The sequence below is a fragment of the Eleutherodactylus coqui genome, chromosome 4 (genome assembly GCF_035609145.1).
Source record: "Eleutherodactylus coqui strain aEleCoq1 chromosome 4, aEleCoq1.hap1, whole genome shotgun sequence".
Classification (NCBI taxonomy): Eukaryota; Metazoa; Chordata; class Amphibia; order Anura; family Eleutherodactylidae; genus Eleutherodactylus; species Eleutherodactylus coqui.
In genome coordinates this window covers 57,432,084-57,449,935 of record NC_089840.1, presented here as the reverse complement: position 1 = coordinate 57,449,935, position 17,852 = coordinate 57,432,084, and the positions used below count along the sequence as shown (strand labels likewise).

At 45.0% G+C, this 17,852-nt stretch overlaps 1 protein-coding gene across 1 annotated transcript in view; it reads left to right on the top strand.

The window, feature by feature from the left end:
* Positions 1–17,852, top strand: part of ITGAE (integrin subunit alpha E) — a 108,554-nt gene that overhangs the window by 29,251 nt on the left and 61,451 nt on the right. The window contains exons 3-4 of the mRNA XM_066599509.1: positions 14,656–14,780; positions 15,803–15,873. Of these exons, the coding sequence (XP_066455606.1) occupies positions 14,656–14,780; positions 15,803–15,873 (196 nt within the window). The remainder of the gene's footprint in view (positions 1–14,655; positions 14,781–15,802; positions 15,874–17,852) is intronic.

Below are 17,852 nucleotides of genomic sequence, written 5' to 3'. Positions count from 1 at the left end.
CGTGGGCACAAGGCCTAACAGTTATGTAAAAGCTTGTTACATGCAGCATACTGATAATTAAGATATGTAACAAGTACAATAATAGACATAGAAGTGTCATGGATCGGAAAGAAGTCTTGTGAGAATAGTCTGCACCAGATGCTATGGCGTTTGTTGTGTTATCAACAAGAGTATAGAATGGTAACTGAGACCATTAACCTACGTATACCCCTGGATACAGAATTGGGCTGTAAGGTTTAATATATAATAGTTGGGGGGGGGGGGGGGGGCTAGGGATCTTAGCACTATATAGGTGCAGGGAGTTGTGTGAGCCATAAACTCCAATTACGGATAAAAGCTTTATATCTCCCGTTTGGACTGCTAGCATTTTTCCTTACAGACAATTATTTGATACTATAGCTATAATATGGAAGATATTTTGATGCTTTTCCAGCGATGGAGAGAAGATATAGCATAAGATGGTTCTAAATTCCAATGGGAAGTTGTCGATTCCCTAAAGAAGAAGGGCTAGGTCTGGGCTATTTTTTATTATGTGAGGGAAATAGCGAGTTCACAAGGTTGAACACGGATTTCCACAAGTTGGAAAGCTCCAGAAGATGTGCAAAAGCGTCTCTCTTTGATCGCATTTCCTCCAGCATGGTGGTGAGGAGTTAATATAGATGTGTGAGATTTTGTTAGGCTGCCTGTCCAGAGGCGATAGTTAATTGCGTTATCCACGGCGATAATCCGGCCGCGGGTAACGCAGTGCACGCTTTCCATAGCGTTGCTGTGGAAAGCGCAGCGCCGCTGTCCATGAGCGGAGAGTCATAGCGATTCACCGCTCGCTGGATTCAAATCGCGGCCTGCCGCGATTTGTAATGATTCTCTGTCTGTCAGATAGGCTCACCGCAGAGACCTGACAGCTCTCCCCCCTACTCCCCCGCAGTGGAATATCGTGAGCGATATTCCATCACGGCCGTGGTCAGGGAGCCTTAGGTGTATAGTACCATCTTGTTAATAATTTGAAGTGTTGTTCGTGATTTGAAGCAAAAACTGTGGATTTAATAGCCCATTTCAGCGTGATTTGTCAATCCCTAATAGGAATTTGGCGCGATAAGTCTGTCTCCCATTTCAAGAGTTGTTTAGATTTTTCGAAGTGAAGATTGTCAGAAAGGAATGTGTAGATGCGTTTTGTATTTTTATGGAGTTATTTTAAATTTGCGAGATATTGATAATTGATTCTTCAATAGCATAGGATTATGGACATGTGTTATTGGGTGTGAGCAGAGAAATTTCCTGATTTGAAGAAAAGTGTAAAATTCTGAAGATGGAATTTCAAATTGTTCTCGTAGCAAGGAAAATAATAGAAGCTGCTTGTTATGATAGAACTCTTTGACCGATGTCATTCCTGAGCAGGTGGAGGTATTGGGAATTAAGTGGTTCCTTGCCGAAAGGGGAATTGGTATTTTCTGATTATATTGTAAAACAGGGTGTTAGGTCTACTACTGCTGTCTTACTGACCTCAGAAGGATGGAGGGCTGAGTTGACTTTTTTTTTTAAATCCAAAGTTTTATTGAGTTTTATCAACGGGTACATAACAAAGTGTAAACCGACAGGTCAGAAATGTAAGGTCCCTGGCAGAACAAGCGGCAGGGTTTGCGGCAAACAGCAGTGGGCCTGATCCGACCTTTGTGCCTATATTAGACCAAGTCTCGACAAACGTATGGACAGACAAAGACTTACACCAGAAAGGGGGGTGGGGGGGAGGCAGGGGGGGGTCAGGGAAGAAGTATAGGGGGGGGGGGGGGAATTTAACTGTGATCTGTGCTGGCATTCCCACTCTTTGATGAGAGCTTCTCACAAGATACCTAAACCAAGACTTCTTGCCTCCGTCTCCCCCCACGCGAGGTGCTAGTGAGGAAGCTCCGAGCGTATTCTGCGCCACGGGCCCCAAGTTTCGAGGAATTTCTCATGAGAACCGTTTGACCAGCTGGAATGTTCCTCCAAGTTGTAGGTCCGGTCCATTCTATCCCTCCACTGAGAAAAGAGGGGGGGAGATTTCTGCAACCACAGGGGGGGGGGGGGGATAAGTGCCTTGGCCCCGTCAATCGCGTGTGCCAATAATCTGTGCCTCAGGGGGTTAAAGTGCCCAGAGGGCCTCCACAAGAACATCACCTCCGGAGTCAATGTAAAGTTGGGTAAAATTCTTTTTAGCGAGTCAGCTATCTTTTGCCAGAAGGTCGACAGGAGAGGACAGGACCACCAGATGTGGAGGTAAAAGCCCGTGCCATTCTTGCATCTCCAGCATTTGCTGGTGGACGCGAGCTTATGGTCGGCCAACCACTGCGGAGTCCTATACCAACGGACTAACAGCTTATAGTGGGCTTCTTGATTAATGATACACGAGGAAAGTCCGTATGCAAACTTTAGGATTAATTGCGTATCCGAGGAGGACAAAGTAATATTTAGCTCCTTCTCCCATGAGGAGATGAACGCGGGCTTACAGCATGAGGAAGGCGGGAAGCAAAACTTGCGAAGGCATGCGATTCTTCCAGCAGACGCACTGTTTGCCCCTACCGCCCTCTCAAAGGCTGTGAGGGGTCTTGTAGATGTGAAAATTTTCTTGAAGTCTTTGATTGCCCCCTCAATTTGGGCTCGTTGAAGAAAAGGCAGAGGCTGGTCGGGCAGTAGAGACCCTACTATCTCCCCGGGGTTCAGGTGGATCAGGGACTGAAGCTCTCCTAGGGACTTGTTGCTAAGTTTTTGCCAAAGCCTGGCCGAACAAGGGTCCGGCGGAAGGCCCAACAAGGTGGGGAGAGAGCATAATGGGGAGACCGGAGAGGGGGGTGGCGCTAGCACTTCGGCTCGGGAGTCCCAAGCCTCACTGGGGCCCCTCAGGAGCATATTGTAGTTCCTGTTTCTATAAACAGCTTTTTTGGGGAACCACAAGGTCTCCAGCAATGAGGGTCCATACATGGCCGTGATCATCCGGAACAGGAAAGGGTCTCCTGCTGGCATAGTCAATCTCAGCCAGTAGCTAATATGGGATGCAACATAAAAGTCAGAGATGTTCGGCAGTCCCATTCCTCCCTCCTCTCTTCTCTTTATCAAGAGGCTGTACAGCAGCCTGGAGCCCTTTTGTCTCCAAATATACTTGATGAACATCTTGCGGAGGGTATTAAAAAAGTGTGCTGGTAGGTGGATCGGGAGGGACCGGATTTGGTATAAAATATTTGGGAATATGTAGGATTTTATTATATTTCTCCTCCCAAACCAGGAGATATAGGGGAGATCATAGTTGTGCAGAAGGGTTTTGATTTTAGAAATTAGAGGGGGGAAGTTGGCCGCGAAAAGATCTTCTATCCTCCTTGTCAACCTTACTCCCAGGAAATCTATTGCAGTATTAGACCAGGAGAACGGGGAGCCAGACATCAGGTTCGCGCAACGAGCCCCTGGGTTCGAGACGTTGAGAACCGTTGATTTATTAAAATTTATTTTAAAGTTTGAGAGACTCCCGAACTGCTCCAGGCATGTGATGAGTCTGGGGAGGCCCGTTTCCGGATTTGTGATTAGGAAGATAATATCGTCTGCAAAGGCAGCTGCAGACAAAGACTGGTCTCCTACTGTAAGTCCCCGTATCTCCTGGTCCATCCTGACGGACTGGAGTAAGGGTTCCAAGGCTAGGATGAACAGGGTCAGGGATAAAGGGCAGCCTTGGCGTGTGCCATTTATTATTTGAAAAGGGGGGGAGAGGGTGTTGTTTATTTTCAGTCTGGCAAAAGGTTCGGCATACAGGGAAAAGATGGCTGCGACAAAGGAGGGGGGAAAGTTGAAGTGGAGTAGGACCGATTTCATGTATTGCCAGTCGACTCTATCGAATGCCTTTTTGGCATCGGTGCTTACTAAGGCGAGTGGGATTCTATTTATGTTGGCATAGTGCATTGCGTGGAGGACGCGGATGCAATTGTCCCTCCCTTCCCTCCCCTTCACAAACCCGGCCTGCTCCCTCTCCACCAGGTTAGGAATGTGGGCTTCCATGCGCTTAGCAAGGAGTTTGGCCCATAATTTGGCATCCAAGTTAATTAGAGAGATGGGACGGTAGCTGCCGCACATCTCTGAATCCTTGTTCTCTTTCAGAATTAACGTGATGTGGGCCTCCTGAGTTTGTCTCGGAAGGGCGCCACCAGCTAGGAGAGCATTGAACATATCTGTAAGACGCGGTACTAGCGTGGTGCGGAAGGATTTATAATAAATGAGGGGAAGGCCGTCCGGGCCAGGGCTTTTGCCCGGAGGGGAGGAGTTCAGGACTTCGTCAACTTCCGTTTCCGTAACAGGGGCCAGAAGTTGGTTAGCTATTTCTGGGTCTAGATTGGGGAGGGAAAGCTTTTTTAGGAAGTCCTTTATTTGTTTATCAGGTTCGTCTGTCTCGTTTTAATCCTGTTGCGGGCGTAGGTTGTAGAGCTGGGAGTAGAAATGTTAAAATTCAGCTGCGATGTCTGGGGATGAAGTGGCTAGGGTGCCTAAGTGTGTTTTTATTAAGTCGATTTGGTTCTTAGTGCGGGCTTTCTTGATCATGGCGGCCATATATTTGCTACCTCTGTTGCCTTGAGCAAATGCTATATGTTTAAGGTATAGACACCTTTTGTTGAATCTTGTTTCTAAACAGAGATTTAATTCTTTTCTGGTGTCTGAGAGTTTGGAGAGGTTTTCTTTACTAGCAGAGAGTTTAGTGGTATATTCTAACTTAGCTATACGCTTCAGGAGGTCGTCTATTTCTTTTTGTTTCTTTTTCTTTTTCCTAGCTCCGAGGGCTATCAATACGCCTCTGATAAACGCTTTATGCGTTTCCCATACCACTGGGACCGATTGGTCGCCGCCCCCGTTAAGCTCGAAGAATTCTTTTAATTGCTTGGAGATCTCAGATTTATCATCCTCTGAGTCAAGGAGGGAGGTATTCAGCCTCCATCTCCACTCCCGGGGGGAATTGCTTAGGGGTCTGAGGTCAACGTGCAGCGGTGCGTGGTCGGATACAGTGGTGGTGGCAATAGAGGAATCTATTAACATTGGGAGAAGGGATGAGGCTAAGAGAAAGTAGTCCAACCTCTGGAACGAGGCATGGACGTGCGAGAAGTAGGTGAAGTCTTTAGTGGAGGGTGAGCATTGACGCCAGGCATCAATCAAGCCCAACTCCGAGAGGCATCTCTGTAGGCGTCTCAACTTAGGGTATGATATTTGGGAGCGCCCGACTGACGAGTCAAGCAGGGGGTTTAATGTCAGATTCAGGTCCCCACCTAAAATGATAGGGCCTACCGCGAATTCTCTGAGAGACTCCAACTGCCCCACCAGCCACGCCACTTGATTAGAATTTGGGGTGTAAAGATTGGCCAGGGTAATCTGGAAATTGTTTAGGCGTCCTCTCAGGAAAATGGCCCTGCCCTCTCCGTCAGTGTGTTGTGCCTCGCACTTAAATGTGGTGGACATATGGAACAAAATGGAGACTCCTTTTGAGGCAGATGTCGGGTGGGGGTTGTGGAAGCCCTGTGGGAACTGTCTACCCGGCAAAGAGAGGCACTTACCCTCCTTGTAGTGGGTCTCTTGTAGGAAGGCGATCTTGGTGCCGTACTTTCTTAGGAGTTGCGCTACGTTGTGTCTTTTAAAGGGTGAGTTGAGCCCTCTCACGTTAAACGAGGAGAGACGGAAGCAGGTAGCGGAGGAGGCATCGTGAGTCCAGAAGGCGCGCTGTTGTTGAAAAAGGAATCAAAATACACAGTTAGACGCCAGGCAGATTATCAATAGGGGGGGGGGGACGGCTGTAGGGGGAAGTTAGGAACAAACACTGAAGGGAGGTGTAAGACACAGAAGGAAAGTAACACTGTAGTGAAAAACACAATATTAAATAGGAAAAGACCAATTCGTCCTAGGACGGTCAGTGGGGGTGGTGTGCAGAGCGGAGTCCACCTCGAAAGTGGATACTGGGGTCTCGGCTGACCAGATGGAGACCGCGATGCACAAAACCTGCCCTGGACGACTCCTGGGGACCATTTAAAATGAGCCTCTTGAAACCAACTATGCAGACAGACTTGCATTAGAACGGGAGGTGAGAGGGGAGGAGAGGGGAGGGGGGGAGCAAGAGAGAGAGAGAGGGGGAGAGGGCAGGAGAGAGAGGGGGGGTGAAAACTGCAGCACAACTATAGGCTGGCACTCTCCGGAGACCGCCGGGGTCCCACCCACGGTGTAACGATCAATCCCAAAGAGGTGAGAGGTAGCGTGGGGTGGTCCCAGAGTTCGACAAGGTCCCTTGGTGGACGTGAGCACGTTCAGTCCAACTACGGAACAGCGGTCTCAGCCTAGCGAACCGAGGTCAGGCAGGAGAAAATTTTCGCCCGAACAGCAGCCGGGCAGGATCGAGTCCTCAGTCTCCTGCAGGGGTGGGATCTTGACTCTTTTTCTTCTTACTCTTAGGTGATTTAGCCGGGGGTGCCAGGCTCCAGACGGTTGTAGGAGGTAGATCTGTGAATTTTGGCATCTCTGGTAAAGGAAGCCAGCATGGTAGGTCTAGCGGCTCTATCTCGAGAAACTGCCAACAAGCTTGGAGGTCCTCTGGGTCACGGATGTTCAGTCTTCAGCCTTTGTGGGATATGTCTAGACCGAAGGGGAACAACCAGGCGTATTTAATCCCCCTTTCTCTCAACACGTCTAGTAGTGGGCGGAGAAGGCGGCGCTTGGCCAGGGTAGACGGGGCTAGGTCCTGAAAAATCTGAATAGGAGCCTCTGCATATTTCAAGTCTCTGTAGTTTCTGGCTGCCCTTAGGATTGCGAAAGCGTCCTGAAATGAGAGGACTTTGCAGATGACATCCCGTGGGGGTTCCGTATTCGCAGGGGGGGGGGGGGGGTCTAAGGGCTCTGTGGACCCTTTCAATCATGATGGGGGCTGCTCTCTCTGCACCAAGGAGGAGTGAGAAGATCTCTTTGGTTACCTTGTGGAGGCAGTCCGCAGCCCATGCGTACATTATGCGTACATTAGAGCGCCTGTTTCTATTCTCTAGGTCCTCCTGCATCAAGAGGGCTTTGTTAATGTGATTATGGTGTTTTCGTAGGGTGCGTTCTACCTCCGTGGCATGTGTAATAATGGTGGAAGAAGAAGTCTCTAGGTCCTCCACTCGTCTACCCAGGTGCTTGATGTCTTTCTTGATTTCCCCCAGCTCTGACATGATGGGGCTCAGGGCTTTCATAATAAGGTCTTTCATGAAGCCTCTGGATACAGCTTCACCATCCTCGCTGTCCGAGGCAGCCCCCTCCTCCCCCTCCTTACTGTGAGTTGCGGCCGATAGCTCGGCCGGCGCCATCTTTGCTAAGAACAGCGGTGAGCGGGAACTCTTCTCTTTTAGGTATCGCTGCACGTCCAACTGCCCTCTGCTCACCCGCAGCGTCCCTGAAGGCTCCGGTCCTCTCTCCCTCCCGACTCTCCTCATTCCTGTGCTGTTGGTTGCTGCTGGAGGTCCTGTAACGGAGTCTTGCCGCGGGAGCTAAACTCTCACACGGCCATTCTCCTCAGCGGTCAGGCTCTGCCCCCCAGGCTGAGTTGACTTTGAGCCAGCTAGCTGAACCATTCAGGGATTGAACTTGCAACCTTCAGGTCATGAGTGAGAGCTTACACTCTGCACCACACAAGGCTCTAATATGTCTATATGTCTGTTTTCTTCCATTACTGAAAGAGCTAACCAGTTCTATGGCTCTCAGCCCAGCTGTGGGGTTAATAGGCATTACTTTCCTATTTAAGCTGGGCTGAGGCACTTCCTCCTTGCCTGAGAATTGTTGTTGTATTATTCTCTGACAATTATTCCTAATGGTTTCCACCAATGGTTTCATCACCATTGAGAAGATTAAGGGTGATAAAGGGCAGCCTTATCGTGTGCTGTTTGAGATGAATAATTTGGAGGGGAACCCATTGAACACTACTGAAGGTGAGGGAAGGTAAAGACCTGTAATGGCATAAAATATTGGACTCTCGAAGCCACATTTCTGCAGTGTTTGAAACATATATCCCCAATGTACTCTGTTGAACGTCTTCTCAGCATCCAGGGATAATATCAGAAAAGGTGATCGACCTATGGCAACAGCATCCACCAAGTCTGTCAGTCATCTAGTACCATCAGATGCCTGTCGGCCTTTTGTAAAGCCCACCTTGTAATTTTTGATCAGGCTAGGCATAAATGGAAATAGCCTATTAGCTATAATATCTGCCTAAAGTTTCAAGTCTGTGTTTAGGAGAGAGATTAGTGGAAAATTGTTGGCGTATTGGGGTCTTTGCCGGGTTTAGAAAGGGCTATTGGAATGAATTTTACATTTTCCTCTGGTAATGCTCCTTTAGTCATTGCTAGACTGAAGACAATACATCGCAGATATGTGGGAGTGATATGAACTGGAAATTTGCTATGTATTCATTAGAGAATTCGTCTGGGCCCGGGGCTTTCCACAGTTTTAATGATTTGAAAAAAAATGCTATTTCTAGCTCAGAGATGGGGCGGTTTACCCTTTGAGAAAAGATTGTTGAAGATGTGGGGTGGAGAAGTCAGATTTCAAATTATATAGATTGTAGTGGAAATGTCTAAATTCATCTGCAATGGTTTGTGGGTTAACTCCGTAGCTTTGGGAGTTAGGGCTCCCACCCACTAGCGTTTTTTTCTCCACTGCGCTGCGAGAGTAAGTGAAAACTCTCGCAGAGCAGTGCGAGAAATCGCAGCAATATCGCTGTGACAGTCTTTTCAATGGGGCCAGCGGCAGCAGCGCTAGCCCCATTGAAAAGATATGGAGAATGCTGTGGACTTCTGCCACAGCTGTGACAGCTGTCACAGCTGTGGCAGAAGTCAGCGGCATGCTATCCCATTGCTTTCAATGGGATCGGCACTGCTGCCGATCCCATTGAAAGCAGTGGTTTCTGACAAGCCCTGCAGAATGATTATTGGAGAAGGGCTTGAAATATAAGCCCTTCCCCAAAAATCATAAAAAAGTGGTTAAAAAAATAATTAAAAAGTTACTCACCTCTCCTGCTGTCAGCTGCGTCCTCCGGCTGGCTCCCCTGCACTGCTACTGAGCTCTTTCAGCAGACGGGGATTTAAAAATCCCCGCCTTCTGAAAGGGCTGTGCAGATTGGCTGAGGGCTCAGCCAATAGCAGTTACTGCTTAGCTATTGGCTGAGCGCTCAGCCAATGGCAGATAGCTCTTAGCTATTCATTCATGAATAGCAATATCTTAGCTATTCATGAATGAATAGCTAAGAGCTATCTGCCATTGGCTGAGCGCCGGAGGACGTGGCTGACAGCAGGAGAGGTGAGTAACTTTTTAATTATTTTTTTAACCACTTTTTTATGATTTTCGGGGACGGGCTTATATTTCAAGCCCTTCTCCGATAATCATTCTGCAGGGCTTGTCATAAACCACTGCTTTCAATGGGATCGGCAGCAGTGCCGATCCCAGTTAAAGCAATGGGATAGCATGCCGCTGACTTCTGCCACAGCTGTGGCAGAAGTCCGCGGCATTCTCCATATCTTTTCAATGGGACTAGCGCTGCTGCCGCTGGCCCCATTGAAAAGACTGGTGATGTCGCAGCGATATTCTAGCGATTCTGGGATATCTGCCTGCGTTTTTCTCACACTGCGATGCGAGACTTTAACTTTAGAATCGCATCGCAGTGGAGAAAAAAACGCCAGTGGGTGGGAGCCCGTAAGGTAGGAAATTTAATTTTAGTTCTTGCTAGTTTTACTCGATTTGCCATTTACTTGCTTGCTTTGTTGTATGGGGTTATTGTAGTTCATTTTTAGTTTTTTTTGCATGTTTCTTGAATTCTAAGCACAGGTGGCTGTGGAGGGAATTGTGTGCTTATTTTAGGAGTGACTGTGTTAACTCTGTTTTGTTAATCTAAAAGAGTAATTTGTGGCCTGTTGAATGAGTATGCCTCTTATGAATGCTTTATCTGGATTCCAAATGGAAAAGTGGTTGTATGCTGTTGATTGAAAAGAATTCTCTGTGTTGACTAGTTACTATTTTCTGGGTTTGTCTCAAAGACATGGTAAATGTATTGTTTCTTCATATATCTGTACTGTTAGGGTATTCAGGGGTTTGAATTGTGAGGGTGATAGGTGCTTCATCTGACCATGTGATTTGTCCGATCTCACAATGACTTATATTTGGAATGACCCAATTAGTGGTGATAAATATGTCTATTCGTGTGTCACTCCGAGTGAAAGGTGAAGTTTTTTTTCCGAGGCATGTAGGCATCTCCATATTTCATATAAGTTTTCCCTAGCTTGCCATGTTCATAATTGTGGGGGTGGTTTTTGGTCCTTCATGTTGAATCTAAAGTGGCTTCATGGATGATATTGTAGTCATTGCATATGGTTAATTTTCCTGAGATGTTGTTTTTGAGTTTTTTCAACAATGTTTTGAGAAAAGTTATCTGGGACATGTTGAGAGCGTAAATGTTGACAATAGTGTCGATAGAGTTGTTTCTAGTGCAAATTAAGACATCCTATCTATCTTTGTCATCAATCATGTTAGAGAAAAAAGGTAATTCAGTCCCTGATGGCGATGAATACTCATACATTTATTTTCTCTGCGTTGGAAAAGAATATGTGTGGATAGTGTGGGGTTTGAGGCATTTTTAAAGTGTGTTTCCTGCACAGGAGAGGGAGAATTTTTTTTCTTCCCAACATCCCATAAAGTTTGGTATTCCGTATTTTCCGGCATATAAAATGACTTTTTTTTACCCAGGAAAATCTTGTCCAAAGTCGGGGGTCATCTTATACAGCCGGAATACGCTGTAGAGAAAAAAAATCAAAACACCTCCCGTGGCGCTGCAGCAGGCTGTCGCTCCCCCCTCTACGCTGAGCATTGCTATCTGGAGGCGGGGCATTTATTGAATGGCTGTGATTGGTTAATGCAGCGCAGGACTTCATTGGCTGACACCGCGCTGAGTTAGCCAATCAGAGCATTAGCTTTCTGGAGGTGGGGCATTTAAGCCCCGCCTCCAGAAAGCAATGCTCTGTTGGCGTTGAGGAGGGAGCAACAGCCTGCAGCAGTGCCGCAGGAGGTGAGTATTGATTTTTTTTCTTCTACAGCATGTTCCCGGCGTATAAGTCGACAGTTGGGGTTCGTCTTATACGCTGGAGAATATGGTATGTTATTTTAACTTTTTGTCCCAGGGGTAAGTAAAACATAATTGTAAAAACTTTAAAAGGTAAAAGAAAATTGAGCAGTGTATGAGACTGCCTTTTGTAGGGGTGCATTATAGGAGAACAGATTAAGCTGCACGTATCCTCATCCGTCTTTGGTTGCTTTGAGTGCGATTTAGCTCCAATTTGCTAGATTGGAGATGATTGTGAAAGTCCCCATTTCTGTAGGAGTTCTGAACCTTTTTCAAGGGAACCAAAGCTTTAAGTTGATCCATTCTTGATAATAATCACTTTTATGGGGAACCCCATTTGTATGGAATTGCATGCTTCCTTAGGGTGTGAGTAATAGGTGAGAGTTTTTATCTAGCTGCGATTGTAGCTTATGAGGGGTTGGCGAACATTGTGTTTTTTTGATAGGGTTCAGGGAGGATGGACAGCATCCTGGATTCTTGCATAAGTTGTTCTTTGGTGGTGAAATAGTGGATTTGTGGTATTACATCACGTGGGATCGGATCTGGGAGGTGCTTAGTTTTAGGAGTCTGTGAGCACGATCAATAACTCTTGAGGAGAACAGTTGGGAAGAAAAATCTGGATCATGCTTTGCAGATATGAAGAAAGATCCGCGGATGTTACGGATAAGGGATGCCTCTGAAACTTATGTTACTTCTTTTATTTCTATCTTTGATGTCAGATGTCTTTAATTTTAAGGTATCAACCTCTTCCTCTAGTGACTTGTGCGCATATGCTAATGAGTTGTGGGCTGTACAGTATTCTCCCATTTTCCGTTTCATGTGGTCCACTCTCTCCCCCAAAGAGTCTACATTCAATGGTTGTTAGCGGCAATTGCGTGGAGGGAGTCGCCGGAGAAGATGTATTGGAGTCGGAAAGTGTGGTATCACAAATGTTAATGTCCGTTTACGTTTAATGTTTGTCTATCTAATAAAGCCACCCTCCCTGTGTTGTTGTTAATCTGCTGTGATGCAGGTATATTGTTCTCTTGTTGGGGTCTTCTTTTGTGTGTATTGGAATGTCCTAATTCTAAAGATCATGAGTCAGAGGTGAAGCTTTGCTGAACTTCATTGAAGTCCTCAGGAGTTGGCTGTGCACTGCTGGATAAAGTTGCAGGAGACACCATCTTTGCAGTATGTTCAGTCCCAGGGAGAGGCGCTGGCTCTGAAACCTCGTTGTGCAGAGGTTTTCCAGTCATGGCGGATGATTGAGGGGGGAGACCATAATAACACAGAGGTCGGAGAGGAAGCCTCAGCGCCAACCTTCGCATGGTGAAATCAATCGGAACCGTGCCTGCAGTTACAAGTGCCAGCCACTGCACAGAGGTCGGCGCGGAGGCTTCCACTCCGACCTCAGTGTTATTGTGGCACTAACAGTATGCGCCCGCTCTGCTGATCGGTTGGCATTCCGAGCAGTACACCCTGGCTGACCAACTATTGATGACCTATCCTGATAATAACTCATCAATAGTATTTCCCTGGTAAACCCCTTTAAGGGCTTCAACAGATGAGCGTATTTGCGCATTAACAAGGTTTGAAGATGGCAATAATCCAGTTGATAGGCGCATAATAATGTAATCTTTGCGCTCAAGATGCCAGTTCACATGCGCGGGTGATACTGGCAAGGGCTGGAGTTTTGTTTCTATATAAAATGTTAATATTTTTTTTGGCTGTACTACTTTTAAAAAATAAAATATCTTTAGAGAAAAAATTTCTGTTGGCATCTTCTGATGGCCATAACTTTTTTTTATCTTTCTGTAGGCGGTGCTGTGTTAGGATGAGTGGGATAAGCCTTGGTTTCTACTTGTACCATTTTTAGAGTTCAAACAACTTTTTGATTGCTTGTTATTAATTTTTTCTTGGAGACAGGTTGAACAAAAAAGTGTAAGTCTAACATCGTGTATTTATTTTTCCTAACAGAATTTGCATAACTAATGCATTATTTTGAAAGATTTGACTTTAATGAATGCAGTGATACCAACTATGTTTTTGTTCTTTTTTTGCTTTTATTTGGGAAAGTATGGGAAAGTTTTTTTTTACTTTTAATATCCTTTATTTTTTACAGCTTCCACTTTTTCACTTCTTTTTTTAGTTCCTTAAAGTTCCTTGAACTTGCAATCATTTGCTCCCTCATACAGCCTAATGCAATACCATATTAGAGTATTACATTATACTTTGTTTTGATAAGCAGTTTATCAAGATATTCCACAGGCACATCTTGATAGACAATCTTTCATGGCATCCCTCGGGGCATTCAGAAGGATCTGGGCTGCCATGACAACCCAACGGCATCTTGCATTCGTATCGTGGGGGGGTGGGGGGGGGGCATTCAGAACCTTAAACTCCTATCAGGGCATTTAAATGCCATTATAAGAATTAACAGCGACATGTAAAAGCTTAATAGCTGTGATCAGTGTGAATACTGATCGTTGCTGTTGCGGTTGGGTGTCAGATGTCAAAGAAAGCCAACGCCTGCCATTTATGGAGCAGGATCGGCTTCCAATGCTGTTCCATAAAAACCTCACATCTGCAGGACATACATGCATGCGCTTTAGAGTTAAGTGTTTAAAGAGGTAACTATGCAAGTAGGCAAAATGGAACAATACCTCTGCAGCGCCACCTATTGGATGGCTGCATTCCTTCTAATCAATGTACGACTCTTTACCAAGTCTGTAAAGCAATGATTGGGAATAGGAAACCTAGCCAGTAAACCATACACAGACAGCTGTTTTGGGGTGTTTGCCCCTCATCAGTGTGCAGCAGGTGAGAGGCCTGTAATGGGATATGCGTATTCTAATCTCCATCACCCCAAAAGTGATCCTTCTGATCAAACTTGCCGGTCAGTAGGAGGAAGTCTAATCCATTTACAGTTATATACACTTGACCTACACGGGAGCCATATTTATCTGTACTGAACTTCCTATAGATTATTTCAATTAAAGGGCATATCTAGCCTCTTAAAATTGATGGCTTAATGTCGGGATAGGGGGACCACCCAAGTTTTCAGAGACTTGTCCTTGATGTTGCGGTCCCGTTTCATCAGCCATTAAAGAAGTGTTACGCATAAATCCCAGCAGAGATCCTTCCTTGTGCGACACCTTGCATACGGCCATTAACCACCCGGTCATCATCCATTCACTCAGCAGTTTTCTAAGCGTTGGCTATCATGTTCCTGTAGGTGTTGCTTGCGTGTGAGCCAAGTCTGCAAGGCAGATGTGGTTTAAAACCAACAAGGAAATGGGAAATCCTCATTTCTAAAATGTTTTGCTCATTGTCTGCTTCTGCTCAGCTCGTTTACTAATTTATTTCCAAGACTGTAGTGGAAAAAACGTATAATGTAACTAGATTTCTGGACGCCCGCAGATACGGTTACACAATGCTACACTGATATGTATTACAGCAGTATTTTACTGCTCGTTACTATATTATGTAATGATTGCCATAAAGTACTAACTGTGCTTCTACCATCCGGTAACTTTCCTTTCATGTCTTTGCAGAGTTTATGTTTTCTCACCTCTAAAGGATCCTAAGAGCAGAAGATTTGAAGGACTATTTAAATGCGAACTTATAGATGTTGATCCACATCTGCAATGTAAAATGGAGAACGTTGACCTGACAGCAGGTATCCTCCATATCCCAGGCATGCATGTTCTTTCTATGGCCTCCTGAGCTTTAAAAATATTTATACATAGACCCCAAAAATGTACGTTTAATGAAAGTGAAATAGCAGTATTTGGTTGGAGTTGTTGGTAAGGCCGCAGATACACAATGATGTTTCATTTGGATGGATCACGGTAAGATCACGATGTGACAAGGCAGAATGCATACACTGTTATGGCTAATATGGTACCTGTGAGTCCAAATGGAATAGCATTCTGTAATCCACCATGCCATTGTGATTGCTAGCATACTATATGTGTAGAAAGAGTCCTGTGCAAAAGTTTTAGGCAAATATGCAAAAATGCTGCAAAGTAAGAATACTTGAATACTTTCAGAAATGAATAGTTTTTGGGTCAATTAACAAAACGCAAAGTGAATGACCAAAAGAGAAATGTAAATCAAATCAATATTTGGTGTGGCCGCCCTTTGCCTTCAAAACATTATCAATTCTTCTATGTACACTTGCACACAGTTTTTGAAGGAATTTGGCAGGGAGGTTGTTTGAAACATTTTGGAGAACTGACCACAGATCTGTGAATGTAAACTCATTTAAATCCTTTTGTCTCTTCGTGTAATCCAGACAGACTGGATGATGGTGAGATCAGGGCTCTGTGGGGCCTATCATCACTTCCAGGTCTCTTCTTTACTCATAAGATAGTTCTTAATGACATTGGCTGGATGTTTAGGATCGTTGTCCTGCTGCAGAATAGTTTGGAGTTAATCAGATGCCGTCTATTTCTGAAAAATTCTTACTTTGCAGTAATTTTTGCACATCTGCCTAAAACTTTTACACAATACTGTGCATGTATATCCTTTATTACTGGCGGACATCAGCTGATGCCATTTAGACCTTTTAAACAGTGACCTTCATGGCAATTGCCAAAACTTCAGTAAGCCTTCCCATGAGTTTCCCAGAGGATATATAATATCAGCTATCGTGTACCATTGTGGCATGTGATTTGCATTCATTTTTATTATTTTTAGGACAAGGCAGAGAACATAGGGTTGCCCCATATCCGATTCTAGCTCAAGCCAGAAATTCAGACAGCTTTTTGGTAAGTTTTTACTATTACTGCACTATTCTTAAAGGTCAACCTATAAACTTTTATCAAATATGAGTTAATGATTATAATTTATGGGATTATCATACTAACAAAGCACTTCCGGACTAATCACAATCTTATCTTCTGCATGCAAATCCTTTCTATTTTATTTGGCAAGACTTGTATAGTGAACTGGATATGGTAATTAGATGTTTTACGGAAAGGAAAAGAGCAGAACTTGAAGGTTGTGAGCTCCCATTCACTCCACAGTTGTTGGTACTGTAGAAGAATACATTAGCAAAACAATAGCAAAAATACCCAAAAATTGTATTTCCCTATCTGAGAGAAGGATATGATAGAGGGAGATAAGCAGAGCACTGTCATATCTAGGTTTATGGGATTTGGAGCAGGAGTAAAACTGAGAGTAAATCCAGACCGGCCTCCTAGAGGCTGTGAGAGTCCTGATTACCCTACCCACACACAGAGATTGACAGCTTCCCCAGCATCAGTGTGTGTATAGAGAAGGCTGTCTATCCCTGTGTGTGGGTGGGGGAACCAGGACTGTCACAGTCTCTACTAGGAGTCCTGTCAGAATTTAAGCTGCTTTTTACTCAGAAATCCTGCTCGAAATCACATATACCCACAGGACTGTGCAAAAGTTTTAGGCAGGAGTGGAGAAAATGCTGCAAAGTAAGCATGCTTTCAAAATTAGAAGTGTTATTAGTTTTTTTTTGTCAATTAAAGAAATGCAAAGTGGCTGAATAATTAAATCTAAATCTAACTAATATTTGGTGTGACCACATTTGCCTTCAAATTGGCATACATTTTTCTAGGTACACTTGCGCACAGTTTTTGAAGGAATTTGGCAGGGAGGTTCATCCAGACGTCTTGGAGAACTAACCACAAACCTTCTGTGGATGTAGGCTCGCTCAAATCCTTCTGTCTTTTCATGTAATTTCAGACAGACTCAGTTAGGTTGAAATCAGAGCTCTGTGGGGGCCGCTAAATCATTACTTCCAGGACTCCTGGACGCTGAAGATAGTTGTTAATGACATTGGCTGTGTGTTTGCGGTCGTTGTCTTGCTGCAGAATAAAATGAGAGTCAACCAGACATCTTCTATTTTTGAAAAAAGAAAAGCATTTTTTGCAGCATTTTTTCCACATGTGTGTAAAACGTTTACACAGTAGTGTATGTGCAATAGGGGTCAGCGTATCTTCCTCTACCAATCCTGCTGTCAGATAGGACAGCATAAATCATCTGACAGGTTTGCTTTAAGAACTGGACTATCATCACGTATGTGAAATCAAAGTAAAAAATGAGGCTTTTTGTGACGAGGTGAAGAATCAGCCACATGTGTGAATTTTATCCTCTATTTATGGGTATCAGCTCTCCTAGACTTCTTTCTATAATGGTGACATGGGCGTAACTATAGAGGATGCAGGGGGTGCGGTTGCACCCAGGCCCAGGAGCCTTGGGGGGCCCATAAGGCCTCTCTTCTCCATATAGTAAGCCTAGTAGGTTGAATAAAGCATATAGTTGTGGGCCCCCTTCTGCTGGTTTAGTGATTAGTTTTGGGGAGTCAGGACGACCACCACCGGTTTCTGCAGTGCTGGCCAATCACATCGCAGCTGCAGTGCTTTGGTAGTCCTAACACTACCAATGCACTATAGATGCTCTAGTAGTCAAAAGAAAGCAGTGGCCATCTAGGCCCCTGAATAACAGAAGTGGAATGGGCGGAACAAAGGGCCAGGAAGAAAAGATAGAGTTTAGCAGAGATACCCCTCCAACCTCTACCGGGAGAGAATTTCGTCTCCAAACGAGAAGGTTGTTTATTAGTGTCAAAATTCCTAATTTAATTATTTCTGATGCAAAATTTCCATTGGGGTGATTACTTTTTGTAGCACTGCAGTGTTACGTGCCTGCACATTTCTTATGAGCATGTTCGTAGTTCCCCACCCCGAGCCCCCTGCACTGTATACAAAACCACAGA